The sequence below is a fragment of the Myxine glutinosa genome, chromosome 3 (genome assembly GCF_964187855.1).
Source record: "Myxine glutinosa chromosome 3, kmMyxGlut1.1, whole genome shotgun sequence".
In the NCBI taxonomy this organism is placed as follows: domain Eukaryota; kingdom Metazoa; phylum Chordata; class Myxini; order Myxiniformes; family Myxinidae; genus Myxine; species Myxine glutinosa.
The window spans coordinates 64,912,640-64,938,903 of record NC_136263.1 but is presented as its reverse complement, the minus strand read 5'-3'; the positions used below and the strand labels follow the sequence as shown (position 1 = coordinate 64,938,903).

The following is a 26,264-nucleotide window of genomic DNA, read 5'->3' as shown; positions in this document are numbered from 1 at the left end:
GTTGCCGAGAAAATGAATTTTTTAAATGCAGACACGGCACACACTATATTTTACTGAAATGCAGACACGTACGTACATGAATGCTTACATGCGTACATGCGTACATGCGTACAATGCGTACATGAATGCTTTTCGCTTCGCAAGCGCAGGATAAAAAAATGCAATAACAGGCACATTTTAAAATGAAACTTTGTATATGCAATCAACATTGGGGGAGGGGGACGGACGGATGTAATATTTAATGATTTTTATGGATTTGATTCCCCGTTCATGCCTCAGATGGAGTTCGGGATCAAAACGGGGGAAATTATTTGTAACTCAAAATATTGGGTCAATCCTAGTGAAACTTTACGCCATCTATCAACTTTGCTTTAGGTGGGTAGCGTATGGGTTTGCGATGGTGCGCAATCGACTTCTTTCTACCTATTTCTTTGGAATGAACAGCTATCGTGTTCTGTCATATGATTTAGGCTTTGCAATATTTGATAGCCCCGGCGGTATAGTTAGTAGCAGAGACGAGGTTATTCAGGATTGACACGTTGGCTATTTACTTTTTAAGCGTATTACTAGTTTTATTTTAGGTTTCGCGCGGGGTGCATCAGTAATTATCAAACTGAAATGGGATGGTAGACTGAGGAAAGGTTAAAATGATTGAACTTCCGGTCATCAATTATTTTTTTTCCCAAATGGCGGAGGTTACTATGGAGTTGTGCTTACTGTGCTGTTGAAAGTGCAGACTTGTGGAGTGATCGTCTTGTATGCAAATCATTCGGTAGAAAGACCGGCCGAGGAGTGAACCGCCATAATGGGGCGCCGATCCACCAGCTCCACGAAGAGTGGGAAGTTCATGAACCCGACTGATCAGGCCCGTAAGAGATGCACATGGCATGAGCAGTTTTCGTGTGACAAGTCACAACCGTTTTCACCCGTACATACCCGTCCACCTTCGCGACCACTTGCATCTCACCTTCACGGGCACTTCCACCTCACCTTCGTGAGCACTTCCACCTCACCTTCTCGGGCACTTCCACCTCACCTTCGCGGGCACTTCCACCTCACCTTCGTGAGCACTTCCACCTCACCTTCACGGGCACTTCCACCTCACCTTCGCGGGCACTTCCACCTCACCTTCGTGAGCACGTCCAGCTCACCTCCACGGGCACTTCCACCTCACCTTCACGGGCACTTCCACCTCACCTTCGCGACCACTTGCACCTCACCTTCACGGGCACTTCCACCTCACCTTCGTGAGCACTTCCACCTCACCTTCACGGGCACTTCCACCTCACCTTCGCGGGCACTTCCACCTCACCTTCGTGAGCACTTCCACCTCACCTTCACGGGCACTTCCACCTCACCTTCGCGGGCACTTCCACCTCACCTTCGTGAGCACTTCCACCTCACCTCCACGGGCACTTCCACCTCACCTTCACGGGCACTTCCACCTCACTTTCGCGGGCACTTCCACCTCACCTTCACTGCCATTCAATGTCACATTAATGGGCACTTCCACCTCACCCTCATGGCCACTTCGACCTCACCTTCACGGCCACTTCCACTGCACAATTCTTCCCCTGGATTTTCTAACTTCCAGAATTACACATCCGTGACATTGATTGTTAATAAATCTGACAGTTTATGAAATTTTCAATCGGGTTCTTCAATCTTACTATAATTCACCAAATGTCTGTCTGTCCATTCGAAGGTATCTCGATCGTAAAAACTGCTGAACCGATCGCAAAGATATTTTCGGTGGGTAATCCTGGGATCCCCAGGAGTAAAATAGGCTATTTAGTTTTCCCAATTTCAGCTTTAGTCTCCAGCATTCTCAGGTTTGGACTCCCGCATAACATTCACGTTCGCATAACGTTCATTGTGACGTCTTCTTACGTTGAGCGATGGTACCCGCCCTATGGGCGGGGCTTCAATTGGGAGGCCCAAATGAAAAGGCTAAATATCGGAAATTGAAGGCTTTTTTTCTTTTGAACGATTTATATAAACATCCGTTAAATCTCGATCGGTGTGAACACGATTATCGATCACGATTTGAAACACGATGGAATAATATTTACCGATATGAACAGTGATGTGGCTTTTATTGAAATTCTAAAGATACTGTTTAGATTTTGATGATTTGCGTGTGATATGATTCAACGGATGTTTATATGAATCGTTTAAAATAAAAAAGCCTTCAATTTCTGATATTTTGCCATCGCCATATGCAGATTCGCCACGGACCCACGATCGATGTTTCTCTACATGAACGTACCCGTTTGTTTGCGAACATGTACGTTTTTCATGGAAGTCCTTCACGAACTTGCTGTCCATGTCTGACGTGTGACTGAAGGTGCTGCAGGAATGTGGAATTTATTGGTTTCATGCTTCAGCATTCGCCGTATCTGCATTGCCTGTTTGCTTTTGGCCTCCCACCCGTGCGTAGCACGGGTATTTCTCTAGTTTACATAATTCACACCTGTTGGTTCATTATTGGATGTGAAAAACGTGATATTTCGTAGCCGCTGGTGGAGCCACAAAGACGGGCTTTGTTAACCTCGTTGCATGTTAACCTCGTGATTATTGTGCCAGCTCCTCAACGTGACTCCATGGGGTTGTTAAATGGTCTTCGACAACCACAGAAACCAAAAGTGTGGGATGCACCCCCTTCCTCAAACACACACCTTTGAGCTTGTCTCTCAAATGTGGAACGTATTCGGGACCAGATCCAGGCTCAAGTGGTTTTGCTGGGTCGATTTGCTCAAACAGTCTTACATCCACATACCAGTCTCTTCTAAGCAAGGAACCACTAAACAAGATGAATGACATAAAGTACTCATCATTGCTTCCACTGTGACTATTGTCACTTTTGTCATGAGAAAGATGACTGAAACATTGAACTTTGGTTTGTGACATTATTAAAGTTATCATTTTAAAATTTATAATCTATATATACTGTGTATGATCCTGTGGTGCAGGAATTTTATTTAATTATATGTATGTATATTTTTTTATTCTTATTTTTAAAGAAAGTAGGCGATTGCAATCAGAAAGGAAAAACCTAGATCTACTCTGCAAATTTCGAGCAATCTTTCTTTTAAAATGTATAATCCCAACTGCCCCAATCTTTATATATATATATATATATATATATATATTTCCATGATTGTTCGCATGTCTGTTGCACTTTAATAACATCTTGGCATTTAAAGAAAAACGATCAACATTTTGATCATCATCAACATACAGTCACGTGAAAAAGTAAGTACACCCCATGTAAAGTTTTGACTTTTTCAACATATTTCAACATACAGCTATTTGATCTTCATTTCAACAATATTGATAGATAAAGGTGATATAATATAACAAATATCATGAAACATTTACATTTTGTAGTCCATTGTATAATTTAAATAAACATAAATACAAATTTCGCATGTGGAAAAAGTAAGTACACCCTTAGCTCTAATAGGTGGTATTGCCCCCTTTGGTCGAAACAACCTCAAGTAGGCGTTTCTTATAACTGTCTACCAGTCTCTGACATCGACTGGGAGAAATTTTTGCCCACTCCTCCATGCAGAATTCTTTCAGCTGTGCGATGTTTGAGGGGTTTTTTGCATGCACAGCTCGTTTCAAATCCCCCCACAACATCTCGATGGGATTTAGATATGGGCTTTGACTTGGCCATTCCAGAACCCTCCATTTCTTTCTTTTCAGGCATTCCTTGGTGGATTTACTGGTATGTTTAGGGTCATTGTCATGTTGCAGCAAATGCAACAAAGCTGCCCCAAACCATAATATTTCCACCACCATGCTTTACAGTTGGTATCAGGTTCTTGTGGTCAAATGCTGTCTTTGGTTTTCGCCAAACATGTCTTGTGGTACTGTGGCCAAATAGCTCTACCTTTGACTCATCTGTCCAGAGCACATTGTTCCAGAAGTGCTGGTCTTTGCCTGGGCGTTCATTGGCAAACTTTTGTCTTGCCCTGATGTTCTTTCTGGACAGCAAAGGTTTCCTCCTGGCACACCTCCCATGTAGATCAAATGTGTGCAGCCTTTTTCTAATGGTAGACTCGTGCACTTTGACATCAACAGTGGCAAGAGCTACCTGTAGGTCCCGTGATGACATTCTGGGGTTCTTAGAGACTTCCTTCAGCATCTTGCGGTCTGCTCTCGGGCTGAACTTGCTGGGGTGGCCTGGCCTGAACAAGTTGGCAGTTGTTTGGAATCTTCTCCACTTGTAGATGATCTTCCGGACAGTCGAATGATTGATTTCAAATTGTTTGGAGATCTTTTCAAATCCCTTCCCAGACTCGTAGGCATCTATAACCTTCTTTCTGAAGGCCTCAGAGAGCTCTTTTGATCTAGGCATGGTGACGCCGCACACTTCAACAACAAAGAGCAAACCAAACTAAATGTCTGAGGTTTAAATAAGACATGTTCCTCCAAGATCCTCTCTAAGGATGTTCTAATCATTTGCACCTGAGCTGGTGCACCTGATTCTAATTTTAGATATTTGAAGTAGTGATAAATGTATGGTGTACTTACTTTTTCCACATGTGAAATTTGCAATTATGTTTATTTAAATTATACAATGGACTACAAAATGTAAATGTTTCATGATATTTGTTATATTATATCACCTTTATCTATCAATATTATTGAAATGAAGATCAAATAGCTGTATGTTGATTTATGTTGAAAAAGTCAAAACTTTACATGGGGTGTACTTACTTTTTCACGTGACTGTACCTTACTCTTTACAGAGCACTGGTTCTTCAGAAGCAGTCCCTCGACAACAGTTGTACTTGGTGGTCTAGTTGTTTTGGGCGGTGTGCTATGCTGGTCGTCGTCGTCGTCGTCGGTGTCGGTGTGCTGGGTGGTGTCGGTGTCGGTGTGCTGGGTGGTGTCGGTGTCGGTGTGCTGGGCGGTGTCGGTGTGCTGGGCGGTGTCGGTGTGCTGGGCGGTGTCGGTGTGCTGGGCGGTGTCGGTGTGCTGGGCGGTGTCGGTGTGCTGGGCGGTGTCGGTGTGCTGGGCGGTGTCGGTGTGCTGGGCGGTGTCGGTGTGCTGGGCGGTGTCGGTGTGCTGGGCGGTGTCGGTGTGCTGGGCGGTGTCGGTGTGCTGGGCGGTGTCGGTGTGTTGGGCGGTGTCGGTGTGCTGTGCTGTGCTGTGCTGGTCGGTGTCGGTGTGCTGGGTGGTGTCGGTGTCGGTGTGCTGTGCTGTGCTGTGCTGTGTCGGTGTGCTGGGCGGTGTCGGTGTCGGTGTGCTGGGCGGTGTCGGTGTGCTGGGCGGTGTCGGTGTGCTGGGCGGTGTCGGAGTGCTGGGCGGTGTCGGTGTGCTGGCGGTGTCGGTGTGCTGGGCGGTGTGCTGAGCGGTGTCGGTGTGCTGGGCGGTGTCGGTGTGCTGAGCGGTGTCGGTGTGCTGGGCGGTGTCGGTGTGCTGGGCGGTGTCGGTGTGCTGGGCGGTGTCGGTGTCGGTGTCGGTGTCGGTGTCGGTGTGCTGGGCGGTGTCGGTGTGCTGGGCGGTGTCGGTGTGCTGGGCGGTGTCGGTGTGCTGGTCGGTGTCGGTGTGCTGGTCGGTGTCGGTGTGCTGGGCGGTGTCGGTGTGCTGGGCGGTGTCGGTGTGCTGGGCGGTGTCGGTGTGCTGGGCGGTGTCGGTGTGCTGGGCGGTGTCGGTGTGCTGGGCGGTGTCGGTGTGCTGGGCGGTGTCGGTGTGCTGGGCGGTGTCGGTGTGCTGGGCGCCAGGGCGGTGTCGGTGTGCTGGGTGGTGTCGGTGTGCTGGGCGGTGTCGGTGTGCTGGGCAGTGTCGGTGTCGGTGTGCTGGGCGGTGTCGGTGTGCTGGGCGGTGTCGGTGTGCTGGGCGGTGTCGGTGTGCTGGGCGGTGTCGGTGTGTCGGTGTGCTGGGCGGTGTCGGTGTGCTGGGCGGTGTCGGTGTGTCGGTGTGCTGGGCGGTGTCGGTGTGTCGGTGTGCTGGGCGGTGTCGGTGTGCTGGGCGGTGTCGGTGTGTCGGTGTGCTGGGCGGTGTCGGTGTGTCGGTGTCAGTGTCGGTGTGCTGGGCGGTGTCGGTGTGCTGGGCGGTGTCGGTGTGCTGGGCGGTGTCGGTGTGTCGGTGTCGGTGTGCTGGGCGGTGTCGGTGTGCTGGGCGGTGTCGGTGTGTCGGTGTCGGTGTGCTGGGCGGTGTCGGTGTGTCGGTGTCGGTGTGCTGGGCGGTGTCGGTGTCGGTGTCGGTGTCGGTGTGCTGGGCGGTGTCGGTGTCGGTGTGCTGGGCGGTGTCGGTGTCGGTGTCGGTGTGCTGGGCGGTGTCGGTGTCGGTGTGCTGGGCGGTGTCGGTGTGCTGGGTGGTGTCGGTGTGCTGGGCCTTTCTCAAAAGGTGCCTGAGATATTGCCTAGAAGAGAAAGGAAATAAATAAGCATTTAATTAATCGATAATAATTAAGTAATTAATCAATTAATTGTTTAATTTTTTAAAACCCCAAAAAATAGCATTTTGCCAAAGCACTTGCTCACTATTGTGCCCAAATTTCAGCTTCCTAGCTCAAAGGATGGCTGAGATATCGCCCAGACAAAATCATTTATTTCCCATACATAGCTCGTATAGTTATTTATACCAACAAGCAACGGTACCCGCCCTGCGGGCAGGCTTCAATTGGGAGGCCCAAATGAAAAGTTAAATCATATCACACGCAAATCATCAAAATCTAAACAGTATTTGTCGAATTTCAATAAAAGCCACATCACTGTTCATATCAGTAAATATTATTCCATCGTGTTTCAAATTTGGGCAATGGGCTCTCCAATATTCGATGTGTTCACGGTTTGAATTACGTAACGTGACGTTTGTGACGATGTTTGTGTTCACGGTAGTGTTTGATGTGACGGTGTGAATGTAATTTCGTAATGTTTTTCGTTTTTATTTTCGTAATCGTTTCATGATCGTTTAATGAATGTTTAATGAGTTTAAGAATGAGCGTATTGATCATTAAATGAATGAATGAATGTAATGAATAATTCGATGCGAAGCGAAAGAGGCCTCATAGCTGTCACATTCACAATCGCTCTGTAGTTTGTGCTCCCGATACGTGTTTCCTTCATTGTAAAAACTACCATGTCAACAGTTAAAAGGATTTTGAGCCGATAGGTGTTACAGCCTTGGCAAGATCAATGGAGACAGCGATCTGTTAGCTTAAACACTGCCCAAATAGCTATGTGGAATTCTCTCATGTAGAGATTAAACCCACGTCGTTTGAACTTTGGCCGAGGTCATTATTTACTTTTAATGATGTTTATATACGAATCAAAAAGAAGATAATTGGTTTTGGGTCGTCCTTTCCGCATATCTCGTGGGATTGTGAGTTGGGGAGACTACCGTGATGGCGGGGAGGGGGTTGGCATTCTCTCAAGCAGGGATTCAACCCATGTCCTTATAAAATGTCTTTGTCCGAGGTCACCGAGTCCGATCGGTGCCGCTGTGCAGCGATCGGTGCAGCCGTTTGTGCGGTACCCAGGAAAATAACGTTATGCTGGAGTCCAAACCGGAAAATGCTGGAGGCCAAAGCTGAAATTGGAAAAACAATACAGCCTATTTTACTCCAGGGGGTCCCAGGATTACCCACCCAAAATATCGTTGCGATCGGTTCAGCCGTTTTTATGGTACCTGCGAACGAACGGACAGACGGACATTTGGTGAGTTATAGTACGATTCATGTGAACTTTCTGAAAATTATTTTTCTTACGTGTTTTTTTTTGTTTTTTTCCCCCCTTGTCAGGTAAGGAAGCCAGGAAGAGAGAACTTAAAAAGGTGCGTGTTGTGTTCCCTTGGTTGCTGAATGCAATTAGCCACAGGTATTTGCAAATGAAGCGAATTGACATTTGTCTTCCTTTTGATTTTTTTTTCCCCAGAACAAAAAGCAGCGCATGATGGTACGGACTGCGGTGTTGAAGATGAAAGACCCCCGTCAAATACTAAAGGACATGGAAAAGATTGACGAGATGGGTAAACTGTCCTACGTGGTCCGGATTTTCCATATTACAAGCTAAGGTGCATAAAACATTGTCACATGTGCCAGAGCTGTATGCAAACTGCAAACTCTTTTCCACAGAGTTCAACCCAACACACGGCCCGATGCTCAACGAGAAGGTTCTCAGAGATAAGAGGAAAAAACTGCACGAGACGTTTGAGCGCATAATGCGTCTTTACGAGAAAGAGAACCCGGAACAGGTGAAGGACCTTCGACAACAGGAGACCGAGTATGGGCAGCGCCGTGCACACCTGGCCCAGCACTACGAGGCCGTCAAGGTGAGAAACACTGAGAGACTGGTACATTTGTCCACGTGGGCTGTCGAGCTGTTCTTTAGCTCATCTCATCTCGATCTCAAAAGATGACCTTATAAAATGGGTCATGATGTTCTTCCGTCCGGTCGTCCTCCGTTAATTTTTCGCCATTTTTGCTGCTCCTCCCTGGTCACCCACCCAGCTGATTGATCTGAAACTTGACACATGAATACAAGACACGAGCCCGCACAATTGCTCGGGCCTTGATTTGTCAATTTTGTATCATAGAGGCTCCCAGTGGGGGTTACTGCCTGAAACTTTGGATCCCTACTCGTACCTTATTTACCAACCGATTCCTTTGAAACCCGATGCAGCCCTTCTACTCATTGGTCCACAGGATCGCTCAGTCTTGGATTTTTCAATTTCGGATCAGGGGCTTCCACCAAATCAGCAGAGGTCTAAATTTACAACCGAAAGAGACGACTATTTGTTTTTTAAACCTAAAGAGACCTTAAACCTAAACCTTAAGTGAGACCTTTTTAAAACCTTAAACCTAAACCTATTTGTTTACAGCAGGGGTGGGGAACCTTTTTCCTGTCAAGGGCCATTTCGATTTTTAGAACATCCTTCGAGGGCCATGCTAAATTATTGAATACATATATCGGACTCACCTAATGCGATGGCTGGAACTGTTTCTCTTTGGCGAGGCGTTTGGTGTCAGGTGGTAGTGATGATGATGCTACTCGCAGCTGGTTTTGCAGGTTTGGGTCAGTCAGTCTTGAGCGGAACCGAGTCTTTGCAAGAGTCAGTTTTGAAAAGAACTGCTCACAGCTGTAGGTCGTCCCAAACAGTGATGCAAACTTCAGTGCATGTCTCCTCAGAATGGGAAAATCCTCAGCACGTACATACAGTTTGTAGAACTCGAGCAAAGGGAGGTTGTTGTATCTAGCTTTGAGCTCGTCATTGCTTTGCAGCTCAATGATTTCGTGTTGTAGGTTGTCAGGCACATCAGCTGGTTCCACATTAAACGGCGTGGCAAATATGTTCAGTTCCCTTTGTTTACTTTTCATGTCCTGGAACCTCTCTCCAAATGCCTGGAGGAGTTTTGCACACTCAGCAGCATATTCAGATGTCACAGCAGGCTTTTGTTCTTGCAGAGTGGGAAAGTGGATAGTGTTTCCCCTTTCCAGTTGCACCTGCCACAGCTTTAGTTTAGCTTCAAATGATTTCACATGTGATTGCAGAGAGCTGAGAAGCTGGTTGGGACCTTGGAGCTTGACGTTCAGCTCTGACAGGTACTTGGTAATGTCCACCATGAAGCCCAAATCACACAGCCACTTGCTATCACTGAGTTCCATGACAGGTTTCCCCTTCATCTCCATGAACTGTTTCACTTCTTCTCTCAGTGAGTAAAACCGTGTGAGCATATTTCCGCGACTCAGCCACCGCACCTCACAGTGGTAAACCAGATCTCCGTACTCTGACTCTAGTTCACTCAGTAACTCCTTGAACTGGCGGCTGTTCAGCCCTCTGCTTTTGATGACGTTTATGGTGGAAACGATAGTTGTCATCAGATTGTTGAGCTTCAGGGACTGTGCACACAGATTCTCTTGGTGTATGATACAGTGGCATACAACTAACTCACTTGGATCGAGACTGAGACGACTCATTTCTTTTTTGAACAATGCAGTCAATCCCTTTTGCGCGCCAACCATGGCTGGGGCTCCATCCGTGGCCAGGCCACTTAACTTGTCAAACTGCAGTTCGAATTTGTTCATAGCCAAAACAACTTGCTCAAACAAATCCTCACCTTTGGTGGTGCCATGCATGGCTTGCAAAGACAGCAACTCCTCCCTCGTATCAAACTCAGCTGTAATCCCCCGCACAAAAATGGCTAGTTCGGCGGTGTTTGTTATGTCCGTTGTCTCATCGCAGGCCAGAGAGAAAAACTGGAAATCTCTTGCGGTGTCCTTCAGTGTTTTCTCAATATGCCATGTGCCATGTCATGTCATGTGCCATGTCAGTAATCCGATCTGAGACAGTTCTTCGAGACAAACTGACACTTTGGAACAATTTTACTTTGTCCGGTGCGAGCAGCTCCGCAGCGGCAACAAGGCACTCTTTCACAAATTCTCCTTCTGAATGCGGCATCAGCCTCTTAGCGATTAGCTCACTCACCACAAAACTAGCATGCGTAGTGTTGTCTCGGTCAGATTGTGGTCTTATGAAGACTGCTTGTTGAGCACCAAAACTCCGCCGAAGAACGTTAACTTTATCCAAGCGCATTTGTCCTTTCAACTCGTCCAGTTTAGCATGTTTCAAGCTGTAATGACGCTCGAGGTTGGCCTTTTTCATCACCGAGAGCGCTTCCCGACAAACTAGGCATACTGGCTTGCCTTTTACTTCCACAAATAAATAATCGTTTGCCCATTTCTCTTGGAAAGCGCGACATTCCGCATCTACCTTTCTTTTCTTGTTAGTCGCCATGTTTGCATATACTGAATGAAATGATGACATGAGATCACGCGATCACTTGACTGTCCGGAAGGTCGCATATCGCAGTTACGACTGTCCGGAACTCACTTGACTGTCCAGAAGGTCGCATATCGCAGTTACGATTAATCGCAAATTAGTTTTAATTTGATGGCAATTATTCTGTTAGCGCCAACATATTTTGCCAACGTCAAATAAATGAATAAGTTCTCAAATGTGTCGTCCGAGGCAGCGTCTGCTCGCCACGTTCGGCATTCGTTGACTGTTACAACACGTGAAAGCTCGCTCCTCTCTGATTGGTTGAATCGTTTTTGGCCATAACTTGGTTAACCTTTGTCCGATTAATTAAAAACCTTGAAAAGGAGAGATTACTGGAATTATAGATAGATGAATTGCCTCGCGGGCCGGATCAAACGGTCTCGCGGGCCGTATACGGCCCGGAGGCCGAAGGTTCCCCACCCCAGGTTTACAGCCTAAAGAGACGCCCAATCGGGGCTATTTGTTTTTTACTGTTACCCCACGCGCATGGAGCGAAATGGGGTTAAGCAATTGGTTCACTTTATCTGTCTGTCCTTCTGTCAACAAACATTAATTTATGATTGAGGAACTGCTTAATTTCAAATGAATGCTCTATTTTAAACACAAATTGGACATTAATCAAAAAACAAACCTGTAATTTAGCAGTACTTTGGCTCTGAATTTGTCCTGATCGCGCATGTGCAGAGAGGGGTGAGATGTTGTTTTTTACTCTGTTTGCTTGTCTGGCAGTCAAACAAAATTGAAAATCATTCCAAACAGGAAACTTACTGTTTTTAATGATGTCATAAAGAACACAAACAGGCACAAATAACTAATCTAACATGTTATATATGTATAAGGAAGGTGGACTTACGGAAAAAAAAATGAAATCTTTATATCAATTGAGTTATGTACTTGACCACTATGGAACACAAATCGTCTCATTGGCACTTTCAAACTCCTTCCATTTAGCAGTACTTGGATAACATATTATGGCATTTTACATCTCAACCAATCAAATTTGCTGTTTGCAGACCCCACCAATGTCCTCTTTTCTCAAGACTGTATGGGGTTAGATGTTCTATGAACTCTCTAGTTTTAAAAGCATTTGAAGAACCAGTTATGTGGTCGAATAGCTTGTACATCTCAATATTCTGACCTTGGGCGGCCTGTTTGCTTATTCAATTGGTCGGCACAATTTCTCCTTAAAGGGGAACCCAAACGCTCAGAATACCTTGACGCTAATCTATCCCTTGATACCCTACAAAATAGATGTGATGTCTTTTTCCAAGTTGCGATTCATAAAGTAGATAATTTTGTGATTATAAATCGAAATCTTCTTCTTCATACTAATCTGTGACGGCATTATAAGAAGTCGACCGCCATATTCGTACTGTCTACTGGTTATATCACGGTACGATTGAACTCAAACAGTGAATGATTTTCGATTTTCCACAAATATGCCAGGGTTGATGCGTCCTTGGTGAATGTAGGAATACAAACCGAGATGGTTTCATGCTACACCAATGGTCGAAAGACCCCAAGTTTGCCAGAAATTGGGTGAGGTTTGTCCAAAATGACTGAGTGTGGGTCGGGCCTGCAAAATGTTCACTTTTGTGCTCGATCATTTTACAGAGCACTGTTATGAAACAACAGAGATGGCTATAGATATTGTGGTTATCCACCACGATTAGGCGGAAGAAACAGCCGTCGCTCGAAACTGTAAGACCATCTCTACCCAGCCACCAGCACATGTACACAGGCAATTTGAGCAGTGAATCGAACACCTGTGTTGGCCTGCCAGTGACCAATCTCACCTCACCTGTACCCTATACCACCTCTCCATCCTCTGCTGGGGTGGGACATTGACACGGCACAGACACAGCACACACACAAATGGTGTCATGGGAAAGTATGAAACAGGACGATGCTGTACCATACAGGACTGCCGGGTCAGCCTGAGATGGAGAGACAAAGCATTCGTTGCTCATTTTTTCTGGGGTCTCCGTGCTATGTCGTGCTGTATTTCTTTTGGAATAATATAACTGATTTATCAATTAATATAAAATCCCTGATAAACCGTCAATTTAACTGAAAAACAAAACCTTCCAATCTGTAGTGAACACGCGTTTTCATTTTCACTAACACCTCCATTGGTGCCATGTTCGTCTGAATCAATCACATAAGGCTGGAAACGATAACAACAACAACAACAACAACAACAGCAGGCATTTTAAGGCCATTTTCCCTGCAAGAGCGGGGGTTAGCCTTGCGGTCCCCATGACAATGTTCTCCATTTTGCCCTATTTTCTACATCTCCCCTTGTTAACCCCCTTGCCCGCATTTCTTCTTCGACCATCTTTAGCCAAGTCTTTCTCGGTCTTCCCCGTTCTCTACTTCCTTCTACATTCATTTCCATCACTCTTTTCAACCAGTCACTTTCATCCTTCCTCAACACGTGACCAAACCATCTCAACCTGTTTCTCTTCACAGCATCCATCACAGGCTCTATTCCCATCATCTTTCGCAATTCATCATTTGTCTTCCTCTCTCTCAACGATACTCCACACATCCACCGAACCATTCGCATTTCCACCCTTTCCAGCCTTCGTTGCTGCTCTACGTTCATTACCCATGTCTCACTCCCATAAATCATAACACTTCTCACACATGCAGCATACGCCTTTCCCTTCAGCTTTAATGAAACTCCCCTCCTCGTCAGCATGCCACTCAGTTCCCGAAACTTCTTCCATGCACATCTCACTCGAGCAACCGTTGCCGAGTCTGATCCACCTTCTCCATTCAGCATGTCTCCAAGGTAACAAAATGTTTTCACACCTTCCAGCTTCACGCCATCTCCAAGATCCAACTCAACATTTCCTCCATCTGCAGCTCCCTCTGTGCACACCTTACACTTGAATGTAGCTGCCACACTGGTTAATGACCCTCAAACCACGACATTTTTGATGAACCCACTCAGCGCACATTGTACATTGAATGGAATTCACTCCGACACCCTTCCTGCACACAGCACACGGCCACTTCCCAGTTCTTTCCACCTCACCACATGCTTTACCACTTGCCATCACCTTCGTTTTTCCGATATTCACCTTCAGACCTTTTGTCTCCATACATTCCTTCCACTTGTTCATCTTCTCCTTCAGTCCATCCATACTTTCTGCAATCGACACCAGATCATCTGCATACAACAACTCGCACGGTAAACCCTCCTTTACGTTCTGAGCCAGCACCTCCATCACAGCTACAAATAGTAGTGGACATCGTACCGACCCCTGATGCACTCCCACCTTCACCTCAAACTCACCACTGTTCCCGTCCTTCGTCCTTACAGCTGTGCGCGCTCTTTTGTACATTGCCATCACAACTCTGATCAACCATTCCTCCACTCCTAACTTCCTCAATGCCCATGTCACTACTTCACGTGGAACCCTATCGAATGCTTTCTCCAGATCAACAAACCCAAGAAACAAATTCTTCCTCTTCTCCATATACTTCTCCTGCAACTGCCTCACAATAAAAAGCGGGTCTGTCGTTCCTCTTCCTGGCATAAATCCAAACTGCATTTCGTCCATCTTCACTTTCTTCCTTATCCTCCTCTCCAACACCCTTTCCAATGCCTTCATTCGATGCTCCAATAACTTTATCGCTCGATACGAGCCACAGTCCAGAGGGTCACCTTTCCCCTTGTATAGAGGGAGGAGGGTACTCAGTTCCCAATCCACTGGAATGCGGCCTGCTTTCACCACCAGATTGCAGATCTCTGTCATTCTGTTCACACCCCAATTTCCCGCTGCCTTCAACATATCTCCCACAACTCCCGTCGGCCCTCCCGCTTTTCTACTCTTCATTGCTTTTATCGCTTCCTCAACTTCCTTCTCGGTTATCTTCTCTGCCGGTCCTAAAACTGGGTTACTCTCCATGTTTCCATCCCATTCATTCTCTGTATTCAACAGTATTTCCATATATCTCTTCCATCTTCCTTTAATTCCATCTGGGTCCACAACGATTTTTCCCACTTCATCCTTCAAGCAACTCACCCCCATCACATCACACCTCTCTTTCGCTATTGTTACGTGTTCCTCCCCGACCTCCTGGTCTTGGTATACCTCCGAACCCCGGGAGGGGCCACGGCAGAAAAATATATTATTCCGTGTCGAAATCAATAAGGAAACCACACCAATGGTTATGAACAAACCAATAATATATTATAAATCACACAGGAATAACATTACCACAAATGACAATTAAGAGTGCACTCTCTATTCCATCAGCTAGCATGCATAAGGTAACTCACAGTGTTCCAAGTGAGTGGAAAGAACCTTCCCCAATGTCTCTATATTCCCGTCTTCGAGCTCAGAGTTGGTCCCCTCCAGTGATCAACGGAACGATGTCAACTCGAAACCAGAATCTCGTTCCGAGGGCAGGCACAGACACGATGCCCAAAACGGCACCAAGGCGCACGCGGCCCAAAGCGGAGAAAAGGGTCACGTGGTTAAAGTGGTACAAAGGCGCACTCACGGCGACTGGGAAATCCAAAGGCCCCCTCCAGGTACGTACCCTCACTGTTCACGGTCGGCGAGCCGCAAAGTAATCGTCAGAAGCCTCGGTACACACACACACCACAGATACGTCTGAACGCGGTGGAAACGGTTGACGAAGCGAGGAAAGTTTGCTCAACGCGCGAAGCGCACGAGTCAAAATGGCGGACGGCTCATACTTGAGATGTAATCACACGACGATGGTTCCTCCGAATCCAACGCCAACCTGACACGCAGGTTTGATCAGTCACAGCGATAACAACTCTATCGTGGAATCCCTTTCCAGGAAACCCAAAGTTCACTCGTGTCTCTTGCTTGACAACGTTCGATCCAGAACACAAAGCAACCAGCTTCTTCTCCGACTTTTCTCACCGCCTCCTCTTCTTCACCTCCTTGTCTTCCGGTTCGGGTTCCTGTATCATTTTAAGGTAACCTTTTTAACTTTTAATAACTGTTCATAAACAATAAACCTTTGGAAGACAATAATAGTACATCGAATCAGAAATCTTTCAAGTGGAGGAAAACCACAACAGCGGAAGTGACGAATCCGTAACACGATCTGCTTTGCAATCCTGAATACCGCTCTCTGACCCTCTTCCGAATCCAAGCGTTCTCCGAACATTTTCCTACATGCCTCCTGTGCCTTTGCTACCTCTTTCTTTGCAGCCTTCTTGGCTGCCTTATAACTTTCATGCTCTGCCTTTTCTGCCCTGGAAACGGAAAGGCTAGAAACGATAAGGCTCCACAATTCCTTCAAAAGCTTTTACATCACTAATTTTGTCTCGAATAGCTTCTTCAACGTCCCACTGATCCGTTTCAACTTACGGAGAACCTTCAGAGTTGCTAATGACGGAATCAATATCGGAATCTGAGCTCGAAATGCATTGTTTCTCCATGTAAGCTGCCATTTGGATCAAGGTGGGCGTTCTGAGTGCGGCGTTACTGGCAAAAATCGACACGTCAGGCCTTTCTTTTGGCACTTTATGATTGGCAAAAAAATTCCCTTCATATTAGACCATGATTAATGATTTTCAATGGTTTTCAGGAAATAAAACTTTGCGTTTGGGTTCCCCTTTAAGTCATTTTGAAAATACTTAATAAAGTTGCGGAAAGTGAAGGACTTTTCAGGTGCTAGGACTTCTTTTCTTCTTTTTTTTTCTTTTTTTTGTATACAAGATCGAGGCTCGTGAAAGAGCTAACATTAATCACACAAAAAGACAAACCGACACACAAAACACAAAAAACAAGGGGAGCGGCAGACAAGATGGGGAGAGAGGGGGAAGGACACAAAAGAGAGGGGGAAGAGGGGGAAGGACACAAACACAACATTTGAGAGCAGGGACATCGGGAGGACTTGGGGGGAGGTGGGAGAGGATTAAAACATATGAACACTGCAAGGACTCTGGGGTGAATTACCGGGGGTAGAAAAGATCAAGGTTTTCGATGGGGGACGATAAGAGATGGTGGTGAACAGCTGTTTTAAAGACCTGGAGGGAGGAGTGGGATTGAAGGGAGTGGGGGAGTTTGTTCCAGAGGCGGGAGAAAAGGGGAATGAAAGAGTGAAGGTGAGCAGAGAGCCTAGACTTTGGCAGTTTAACCATAAGAGGGTTGCAGGCAGATCTTGTGCGACCTGAAGGAATATTGGGGGGACAGAGCACAGAGAGAGCTGGGGGAGCAAGGCCGGAGAGGAGTCGGTAGAAGACAGAAAGACCACCAACCTGCCTGCGGTGAGTGAGTGAAAGGCCCTCGGCGTTGACTACATCGCAGGAGATTCCAATGATTCTGAAAGCTTTGGCCTCAACAGCGTGAAGCCGAGCAAGGTGTGAGGCAGGAGCACCAGCCCAGAGGGGGGAACAGTATTCCATTGAGCTGCGGATGAAAGCCTTGTATGTGGTGAGGAGCTCAGGTGTGCCAAGGAAGGACTTCGCACGACGGAGGATGCCCAGTCGGCGACTGGCTTTGGAGGCCAGCTTGGAAATGTGGTTTTCCCAAGAAAGATCATGGCAGATAGTGAGACCCAAAAGCTTGAGCGACAGAACTTCTTGGAGAGGATTGTTGAGAAAGTAGATGGGAGGGTTGTCCAGTCGGTCCTTTCGGAGAGACATTGTAAGAGTGTGAGATTTGTCAGGATTGAAAGACATGTTCCACTTGTTTGACCAGTCTGTGATTTTGTCCAGGTCTGCAGAGAGTGAGGAGGCTGCAGACTGCCGATCTGAGGGATGAGGAATGGAGCGACAGAGAGTAGAGTCGTCAGCAAAGAGATAGAGAGGATTTTCAAGAGAGTCAGAGAGATCATTGATGAAGACCAGAAAAAGCACAGGGCCCAGAACACTACCTTGGGGAACTCCAGCCTGAACAGGAAGAGGAGATGAGAGAAACCCATTCAGGGCCACACCTCGTCCGGTGACTTAAATGATTCCCTTGAATATCTGGCTTCGCTTCTGTGACAACCAGATAGAATGACCCTGGGATTTGTTACGTGCTCCTCCCCGACCCCCTGGTCACGGTGTACCTCCGAGCCCCGAGAGGAGTCACAGCAGAACAAGTGTTATTCTATGTCAAAAATCAATGGTGAAACCACACCAATTGTTACTAACAAACAAAGATTGTATTAAAAATCACACAAGAATAACAGTAAAACAATGATAGCAATCAAAAGTACAATCAACATATATCTTATGATGGTACCATCAGTTAATATCAGGTAACTCACTGTGCTCCAAGTGAGTGAAAAAAGAACATTCCCCAATGTCACTATATTCCCGTCTTCGAGCTCAAGTTGATCCCCTCCAGCGATCGTCAAAGCGATGTGGAATCGAAACCAGAATCCAGTTCAGATGACGGGCCCAGTCACGCCGCCAAAACTGCACAAAGGCGTACGCGGCCAAAGCAGCGCAAAGAGTCACGCGGCCCAAAGCTGCGTAAAAGCGCACTCAAGGCGACTGGGAAATCACACCCTCTGGTATGGATGTTTTACAGCTCCAAATCGGCGAACCTCAAGTTTGCCTTCAAAATCCACGTTGCACACACACATCCCAGATAGACGTCTGAATGGTGAAAACGGCTGACGCGAAGCAAAGACCTTTCGCGATGAGCAAAGCGCGCGAGTCAAAATGGCCGACGGCTCGTACTTGAGACGTAATGACACAACGATGATTCCTCAGAATCCAACGCCAAACCTGACACGCAGGTTGATCAATCACAGCGATAACAACCCTATCGCAGGAATCCCTTTCCAGGAAACCCAAAGTTCACTCGTGACTCTTGCTCGACAACGTTCGCTCAGGACGAAGAAACGACTCGCTTCTTGTCCGACTTCGCTCGCTCCGCCCTCTTTTTCCTCTTCTTCCTCTTCCTCGTCCGGTTCCCGATCCGGGTTCCTGATTCTTTTAACATTAACTTTTAACTTTTGAAAATAGAAATATCTATTCCCTTTAAATGGCAACCATAATAATACATGGAATCAGAAATACTTACAGTGGATGCAAACCACCACAACGGAAGTGACGAATCCATAACAGATTCTTGAATATTGCCGTTTTATTTTATTATTAATTTTTACAGCGACCTTAGGTGGCATTTCTCCTGCCCATGCCAGGCTGCCCTGGGGGCATTGAGTGAATCTTAATTTGTCAACTGACACCACAGGTGGGGCAGGCATATTACCCGCTCCCTTAAAGTTATTAATGAGCCCACTGGGTTTTAACAATCGCAATTATGGTAGTTCTCCTGGGACTAGCTCAGTTTCCAACTTCACACCACTGCCTCGCACCAGCATGATCAACATGATCTGAAACATGATCAACAACTTATAGGATGGCTGTTAATTGTCTTCGAAACTGTCGCCATCATTTTTGATAATCGTCTACCTTCGGAACTCTATGTAGTTGATTTGAGAAGCAAAATTAGAATTTTATTTATTTTCGTTGACTGGCCAGCCTTGATGAACTTTCGCAGTGTTATGCCAATCAAGTCGTCTTTATTTTTATGCTTTTTGTTGTAGGTTAGATTTAAAATACACAGGGCAACTGGACAGCAGTTGGGTCTCTGGCATGTTAAATGGTAAGACTTCTTCATCCTTGTATACATTGCTGATGACGATGAAATGTGTTGTTTGACCCAGAATGCACAACATGTGGAAATCGACACGATTCCCTTACCTGATATGCCCCATGCTCCTTCGAACATCGCTTCCATCCAAGACATCCCTCTCCCGGGTGCTCAACCACCCTCCATCCTGAAGAAAAGCGTGTCCTTTGGGTATATGTGCATCTCCTTTACGCAGCATTCTTCGATTGCGCAAGGGAATGTTTATGACCAATGGTGGAGATTGGGTAGACGATTGTAGTGATTGATTGTGAAGGGGTAGTGAAAGTCTGAGGGGTGGTGGTAAGGTAGGGTAGGGTGGGTTGCAGAGTAGTTGGGGGAGGAGGGTGGTTGGGTGTTTAATATTAAAAACCATGATGAATTTGTATTATGTGGTTCTTTACTTTGCTTATCCTGATCACTTGCACCCTTTATTCTTTTCTTTTTGTTCCATATTCTTTGTTGTTCCATGAGTGCAGCACCGTTCAAGCGCCCGTCGGTCCAAGCCTTGGCGTGCCTAAGTTACCTCCCTCAAAAAGACCACCAGGTCCTCCACCCGGTCCCCCACCTCCACAGGTTCTCATAACAGCCAAGCAGCAACCCGCCCCCACTCTCCCCATCCGGGATGAAGACGAAATATATGATCCAGAGACCGGCAAGTCTTTTAACCTTGGGATGAAATGGTTGCTGATTATGTGACATGCCCAACATTGAGATGTTTACCATTGTGCAATGTGACACCGTTTCGTCCAACGCAGCGATGGAGGATATCGGAGAAGCCATCGAACCTGCGGACATCGATGCTGAACTGAGCTCAAGTGAAGATGAGGATGAGAAGAACCAGGAAATTGATGAACAACCACCAGGAGAGGGGGAGCGACCTGGTAATAGGCTTTCACAAACTTCCTGAACGGCTTTCCTATCATGGGAGTGTTGAAGCAAAACTGTCTCAAGTTTCGAACCAAACAGAAACTCTTTGCTGTGATTCTGTTACTCAAACCATGGTATGTCAAAAAGTGACATCACTGATGGAACACTGTTGTGACACCAATGCGTCCTGCCTCCCTGTTGATGTTGTTTACGTTGTGCTTACCCTGGTATGTTGTGGTTTTTAACCAAATCGATTGTATTTTTCCAGGTCGTGTGGTCCGTTTTGCCGAGGGTGATGCAGGTGCAAAGGGTAAAAAGAAGGAAGGGCTAACACCGCTGCAGGCAATGATGTTGAGGATGGCAGGTAAGAGGTCCACCGAATGAACTGCTGTTTTACCATAATGCTTGCCTTTTATACCACATGACCAACTTGTACTTGGACCTGTTATTACTTCACAGACAATGAACAAAGTAATATGGGATTCAAACTCGCACTTTTCACTCCTGACACTTGGTCATCTGCTTATCTATTTTAGGTGTAAGCACTTTCAATTCCATTCACAAACCCCATGGAACACAGTTGGGGATACAGTTCAAAATGTGTTTGCAGTTATTGTATTGATTCATCAAATTGTCCTCAAGATGCTGTAATTAACATTCAAAATGCATTGCTTGGATCACATGATGCGTTTGATTCTTTTTATTTCATTGTTTTGCTGTTGAAGTGCCGATGACCCTTTTCGATAGCACCTCCATTGTCCGTTTTTATGGTCCTTCCAGCGGCCCCATTCCTTTGGTCGGTGGTCGGAGGTTGTGTTTTCACCCGTGTCTGTCTGTCTTTGTCTGTGAACAGGATATCTCAAAAAATTGTGGACTAATTCGGATTAAATTTGGTGTAGAGGTTGGGTGTGTCACAAGGACAAAATGATTACATTTTCGTGACGATCCGGATCCGGCTACTAGAATTTTTGAAGTGATGCTTCACTGTTGAAGATGGGGCCAAAGAGTATAGCATGATATTTCAAAAAGTTATAGATTAGTTATGACAAAACTAGGTGGATGAATTGCTTAGGTGACTAGAACAAGCCGATTCGATTTTGGTTCAGGTCCGGATCCAAATCCGGCCTATCAGTGGGATACAAAATGTTCAGCCTGGTGGAGCCCACCGAGTGCCCGTTTTAGTTTTCCTACTGTTCCCACTGTCTTGGTATTTTATGAAGGCTTCATGCATGTGGTCAACTGTGACACAACAATTTCTTAATCTACCACAATAATTCGCACGTTGTGGAGTCAGAAATGGTCTAAGTTTTAGCGTGGGTCTTTGGGCTCCGAAGCCAGCCGCTGGTCAGGCATGTCGTTCAACCGCTGCCGATTTAGGCCGGAATTTGAAATTTGTTGAGGGTTCCTGTGGCGATAATTGCCTATTCTGTGAGTGACGACACCCTGGACCATTGACGTGCAATTAATGACGGTAGATGGGTCACCCAGCTGGTGCAATTTGTGATGCAAAGCCCCTTCTGTGAAGCGCAATCCGGCAGTTTATAGTCGGCTTCGTGATTGAGCCCAGACTAGACAGCTCAAAATCATGTACGCCACCTCTGCATCATCCTGTAATTTGCGATCGTGTGACTTGTTTTAAATAAGTAAAAATAATCTTGCAGGCCATGATGTTTCACACGTATGAGGGTCATTCCCAAAGTTCTGCCAACCTCACCCACATGACAGACCAAATGCAATTGAGAACCCTTTTTCATGTCGTTTCATTCTTCTGCATGATCTCCCTCTCATTCATTCCCATTTGTCCATCACTCAATGTACGAATCACGTGAGAGACTTTATATTTACTAGACATGCTTGTAAATGAGACTTTGCGCATGTAATTTTGCTATCGAGACGGATAATGACGCCATCACCATCGTGACCATTTTATTTTTGCTGCGAAATCATTGTTCGCATGTAATTTGTCATTTTAACCTCGTGGTGGCGCCTTCACCAGCGGGCCCGGCCCGGGCGCACGCTCTTCAGACGAGCTGTTCTCACGCAAGTAGTTGCGTTGATGCGGAAAGCCTGGAGGTGGTGGTTGAAAATCAATATTGCATTAGCCTCAGGATGATGTTAAACATGCTTGTTCTTCTTCCAGAGGAAAACCAGGAATGCGTTACCTGGATAATTGCGTTTTGAACCGTCAAACTGCTGTGAAGTGAAAACTGCAGGGCCAGGAGGTGCAAGAATAATGTCAGACAGGTTTTTTTTTGTTTGTTTTTTTTTTATCAAGGTTTGATCAATCGGATGCATCTACATCCCATGTTGCTTCTTGTGCGCATCAGATGGTCGTGGTTCCAATTGGAATCCAGTCTGATTATATTTTTCATTGCAAGTGGAACACCGTGGGTGCCGTGCATGGTAGGCAGTAGGCATGGCTTCTTAAGCGATTTTTGATCGTTTGGATCCATCTCACAACTTTGATCTATAGGAAGTTGAGTTGTATTTGCAGTTTGATTTTATTATTTATTTATTTTCAAAACCCAGAGATGAATTTGCCAGTCTTTTATTCGGTGTCTGGCAACATTCACTTTTGGCCACTTACTTGGAGGTCTGTTAGCTGTCTGGCCAGCCTTTCTGTACCTTACCCGCAATCTGCTGATCATGGAGTGCTCATCCTCACCGTGCTTGGTCTGTATCCGCTCGGTCATTTCGCACGCTCCAATTCACTATTGGAGTCTGCCTTCCTGCTGAATGGGCCTGACCCTCAATTACCTCGCCATAAAGTATGTCGACCCCGTCTGCGATTGACTGATAAGGTTGGAACAGATGTTTCAAATGATAGGCCTCAATATGTCAGCAGCCAGACGTCAAACTCGGCGCTCGACTGCCTGGAAGAACGGACATTGAGATGCTGTGCTCGCTCGGAGCAGGCGTGGTGTCAGTTAAGAGAGTGCACAATGACCAAGCAACATTGGCTCTTCTCATACTCATTTCCATCACTGTGACTAATCACATTCGATAATTTCCTGGGAGTACACTTTGCTCAAACATTAAATTTGCAGTGTAAGATAAAAGGTAACAATGCCTTTTATACACATCAAATTTTGTTTGCCACATATCACCTCCCACTCCCCACCCACGGGTGTTGTAAACATTTTAGTTTCGCCTCCAAACAATCCGTGTTTGAATTCAAATGGATTGCATGGAGAAAATGGAAGTATTCGTTGATTCAAGTAACCGCACAAAAGTAATCATTGTGTTGTCATCTTCAGGCCAAGAAATACCAACGCAGGACGAACGGGAGAACGAGGAAGAGGAAGAGGATGAAGAGATTAAGGGTGATCATGTTGAGCCCCAAAAAGACGCCAATAAAGGATCCAAGTCTGAGAGCAACGACGAAGGAAATGCCACTGCTTCTACCTTTCCAAAACCCTCCGGAACCTCGCCGCACGTTCCGCATCAGATATCTGTGGCATCACCGGCTCAATCTGCGTCGGTGGTTGCACCTCTGCAAGTTCCGCCACCAATGGCTCCCCCAGGAATCCCACCTTTGAGACCCCCTGGACCACCTTCCGGCCCGCCACCTGCTCCCCCTCCTGGTAAGGCCCAAAAAGTATTCTGAAGTGTAGTTAATTGAAGGTACATTTATTTGAGCCATGTAAATGCACATTTCGAATTGTGCCTATAATTGACTGCATCATATTGTTATGTTGTCGTTCGCCTTGAGTATACTCTTTTGCTGCAATTCACTGCAAAGTAATGAACGATGAAAACCCTGATGTTGAACTTAATTATTGGGGAAACCCTGTCATGGGGTTGTTCATTAATTAATAAGTTTCTCACGTTTGAAATTGACTTGGAGGCAGCATATCTCTGTCCCTCTCTCTCCCCCTCACTGTCTCTCTCATTGGTGTTCCTTTCCCTAAACAGGTGTGCCACCCTTCCTTCGTCCTCTTGGGATTCTGGGAATGCGAGCACCTCCACCCCGTCTACTGCCTCCGGGGCCCCCTCCGGGTCGTCCTCCAGGACCTCCGCCGGGCCTCCCCCCTGGTCCTCCACCTCGAGCACCGCCTCCTCGTTTGCTTCCACCTGGTCCACCTGGTACGTCACCTGTCTTGTATTATTCCAATCGCTCGGCAACACTTATTACTCCCACCAGGGAGTAATGCATTCGATCGTGTCCGTCCGTGCATGTGTTCGTGTGTTTGTGAACAAGATATCTGGAAAAGTTCTGAACGGATTTGGATGAAAGTTGGTGGGATGATTGCCCTTGGGATAAGGAAGAATTGATTAGTTTTTGGTAAAGCTCAGGATATTATTCCGGATCCAGGAATTTTTTGGGGAAAGATTTTTTCTGTTTTACTGCATTGAAGCTTTTATTCTTATTCTTAAATGATGTTTTTCTCCTCCAATTCCGAGATATATCAAAATAAATTCTCTGACAGTAGGGCTTACTTTCTTTTTCATTTATTGTTTTGGGGAGAGGGGATGTTAAACAAAACGTATTATGCCAACTTGACCCACGGCGGGAGTATGCGCTCCAAGGAGTGGCGTTCTAGTTTACATTATGGGTCATAAAAATTTTTTTTCCTTCCATTGTCTTTTTGATCACCAAAAATTTGATTTGGTCGAGTGAGCTTCTTCCTGGTTATAACGGGTGGAAGGTTTTTTTTTCAGTTATTGAGTGGTGGTGGTGGTGGTGGTGGTGGTTGGCAGGTTTTGCTGACATTGAACTTTCATCCTTTAATTTTGTGTTCATCATTACCCTCCCACCAAAGGAATTCCTCCACCTCCACGTCATGGAATGCTGAGACCGCCAGGCATTGTGCCTCCCATGGTGCCCCTCATGTTCCCTCCACCGGGTACAAATCCTCCCGGGGTTCTGAGCGCCCCGCCAAGTCTTATCTCTCGGCCAAAGGGTGACGAAGCCAAGACCGGTCCTGGTATTGGACAACCGGCACAACTCGGTCAGTCCAACGTCGTTTCTGCCGCAGCAACCGCAGCTGCAGTGGCTCAGGCTGGCAGCATGGCGACCATAGAAAAGGCAGCAATGGCGACGATCAGCGCCAAGCCCCAGATCACTAACCCAAAAGCAGACGTCACGCGCTTTATGCCCACGTCGCTGCGCGTCAAGCGTGAGGCCAAGGGCCGTGTGGTGCCTGCGCGAAGATCCGAGGACGAAACTATGGGGGGCACCATCACGTCGGTACCCAATCCCAAACCTGCATCGAAAATAACCGCAAGCATGCCAACCAAGGATGACATGTACGAGGCCTTCATGAAGGAAATGGAAGGCCTCCTGTAAATTGGGCCTAGCTTATAAGCACCAAGTGTTTAGGTGGCGTGGCTGTTCTCATCATCAACCTTTTTCTCCATCACAGCACCCAGAGCATTTATCTGTGAAATCGCATTCTCTTCCGAGGTTATTTGGTTTTAGTCGCCCCTTCAAATGTATTGCTCCTTATCTGTTTTGTGTCGCAGCCATTATCCGGTTGTGACACGCAGGTGGTGCATGTGAATGGCTTGAAGCGATTTATATAAATAAATAAAACTTTTCATTTCGATATAACTCTGCACCCCAAAGAAAAACCTTTTTTGTTGTTGTTGTTTTTGTTTATAAGTCTTAGTGGATCCTTTTTGAGTTTGTCATGTTTGTTTGTTTTTTTAAACCGAGGAATTGTGAAATATGTTAACTCCGTCATCTTGTTTAAACACATTTTTCTTTTTGTGTTTAACATTATCTTCATGACACCATTATTTGTAAACTGTTCATTGTTATCCAGTGATGGCTGATGATGTCCATAATACAGTTAGATATTTTTTTAATGAGTTTTTTTTTCTGTTTTTTTTTCACCAAACTGGTTACAAAACGGTGAAAGTCTCCACTTTTAACCAGGACAGCGTTCGCTCGGCCACTGATGTAACTTTTCCAGACCCGAGATGGATAAAATATTAATAAAATTCGTGAATCGACATCATGAAAATGAA

At 46.1% G+C, this 26,264-nt stretch overlaps 1 protein-coding gene across 1 annotated transcript; it reads left to right on the top strand.

Annotated features, from left to right (window-relative positions):
• The first annotated feature begins 636 nt into the window (after positions 1-636).
• On the top strand, positions 637-26,264 carry WBP11 (WW domain binding protein 11). The gene is made up of 11 exons (XM_068110715.2): positions 637-869; positions 7,760-7,791; positions 7,893-7,986; positions 8,093-8,289; positions 19,459-19,595; positions 19,901-20,076; positions 20,180-20,305; positions 20,560-20,655; positions 23,549-23,875; positions 24,207-24,377; positions 25,055-26,264. Exons 1-11 carry the CDS (start codon positions 806-808, stop codon positions 25,579-25,581), a joined length of 1,947 nt encoding a protein of 648 aa, XP_067966816.1. The 5' UTR covers positions 637-805; the 3' UTR covers positions 25,582-26,264.

What these genes read in the sequence shown, in the direction of transcription:
- WBP11 (XM_068110715.2), top strand. Translation starts at nt 806, where the DNA reads ATGGGGCGCCGATCCACCAGCTCCACGAAGAGTGGGAAGTTCATGAAC. An exon ending in AAGAAAAGCGTGTCCTTTGG is followed by an intron (nt 19,596 to 19,900) that starts GTATATGTGCAT and finishes CCATGAGTGCAG; the next exon opens with CACCGTTCAAGCGCCCGTCG. An exon ending in AATGATGTTGAGGATGGCAG is followed by an intron (nt 20,656 to 23,548) that starts GTAAGAGGTCCA and finishes TGTCATCTTCAG; the next exon opens with GCCAAGAAATACCAACGCAG.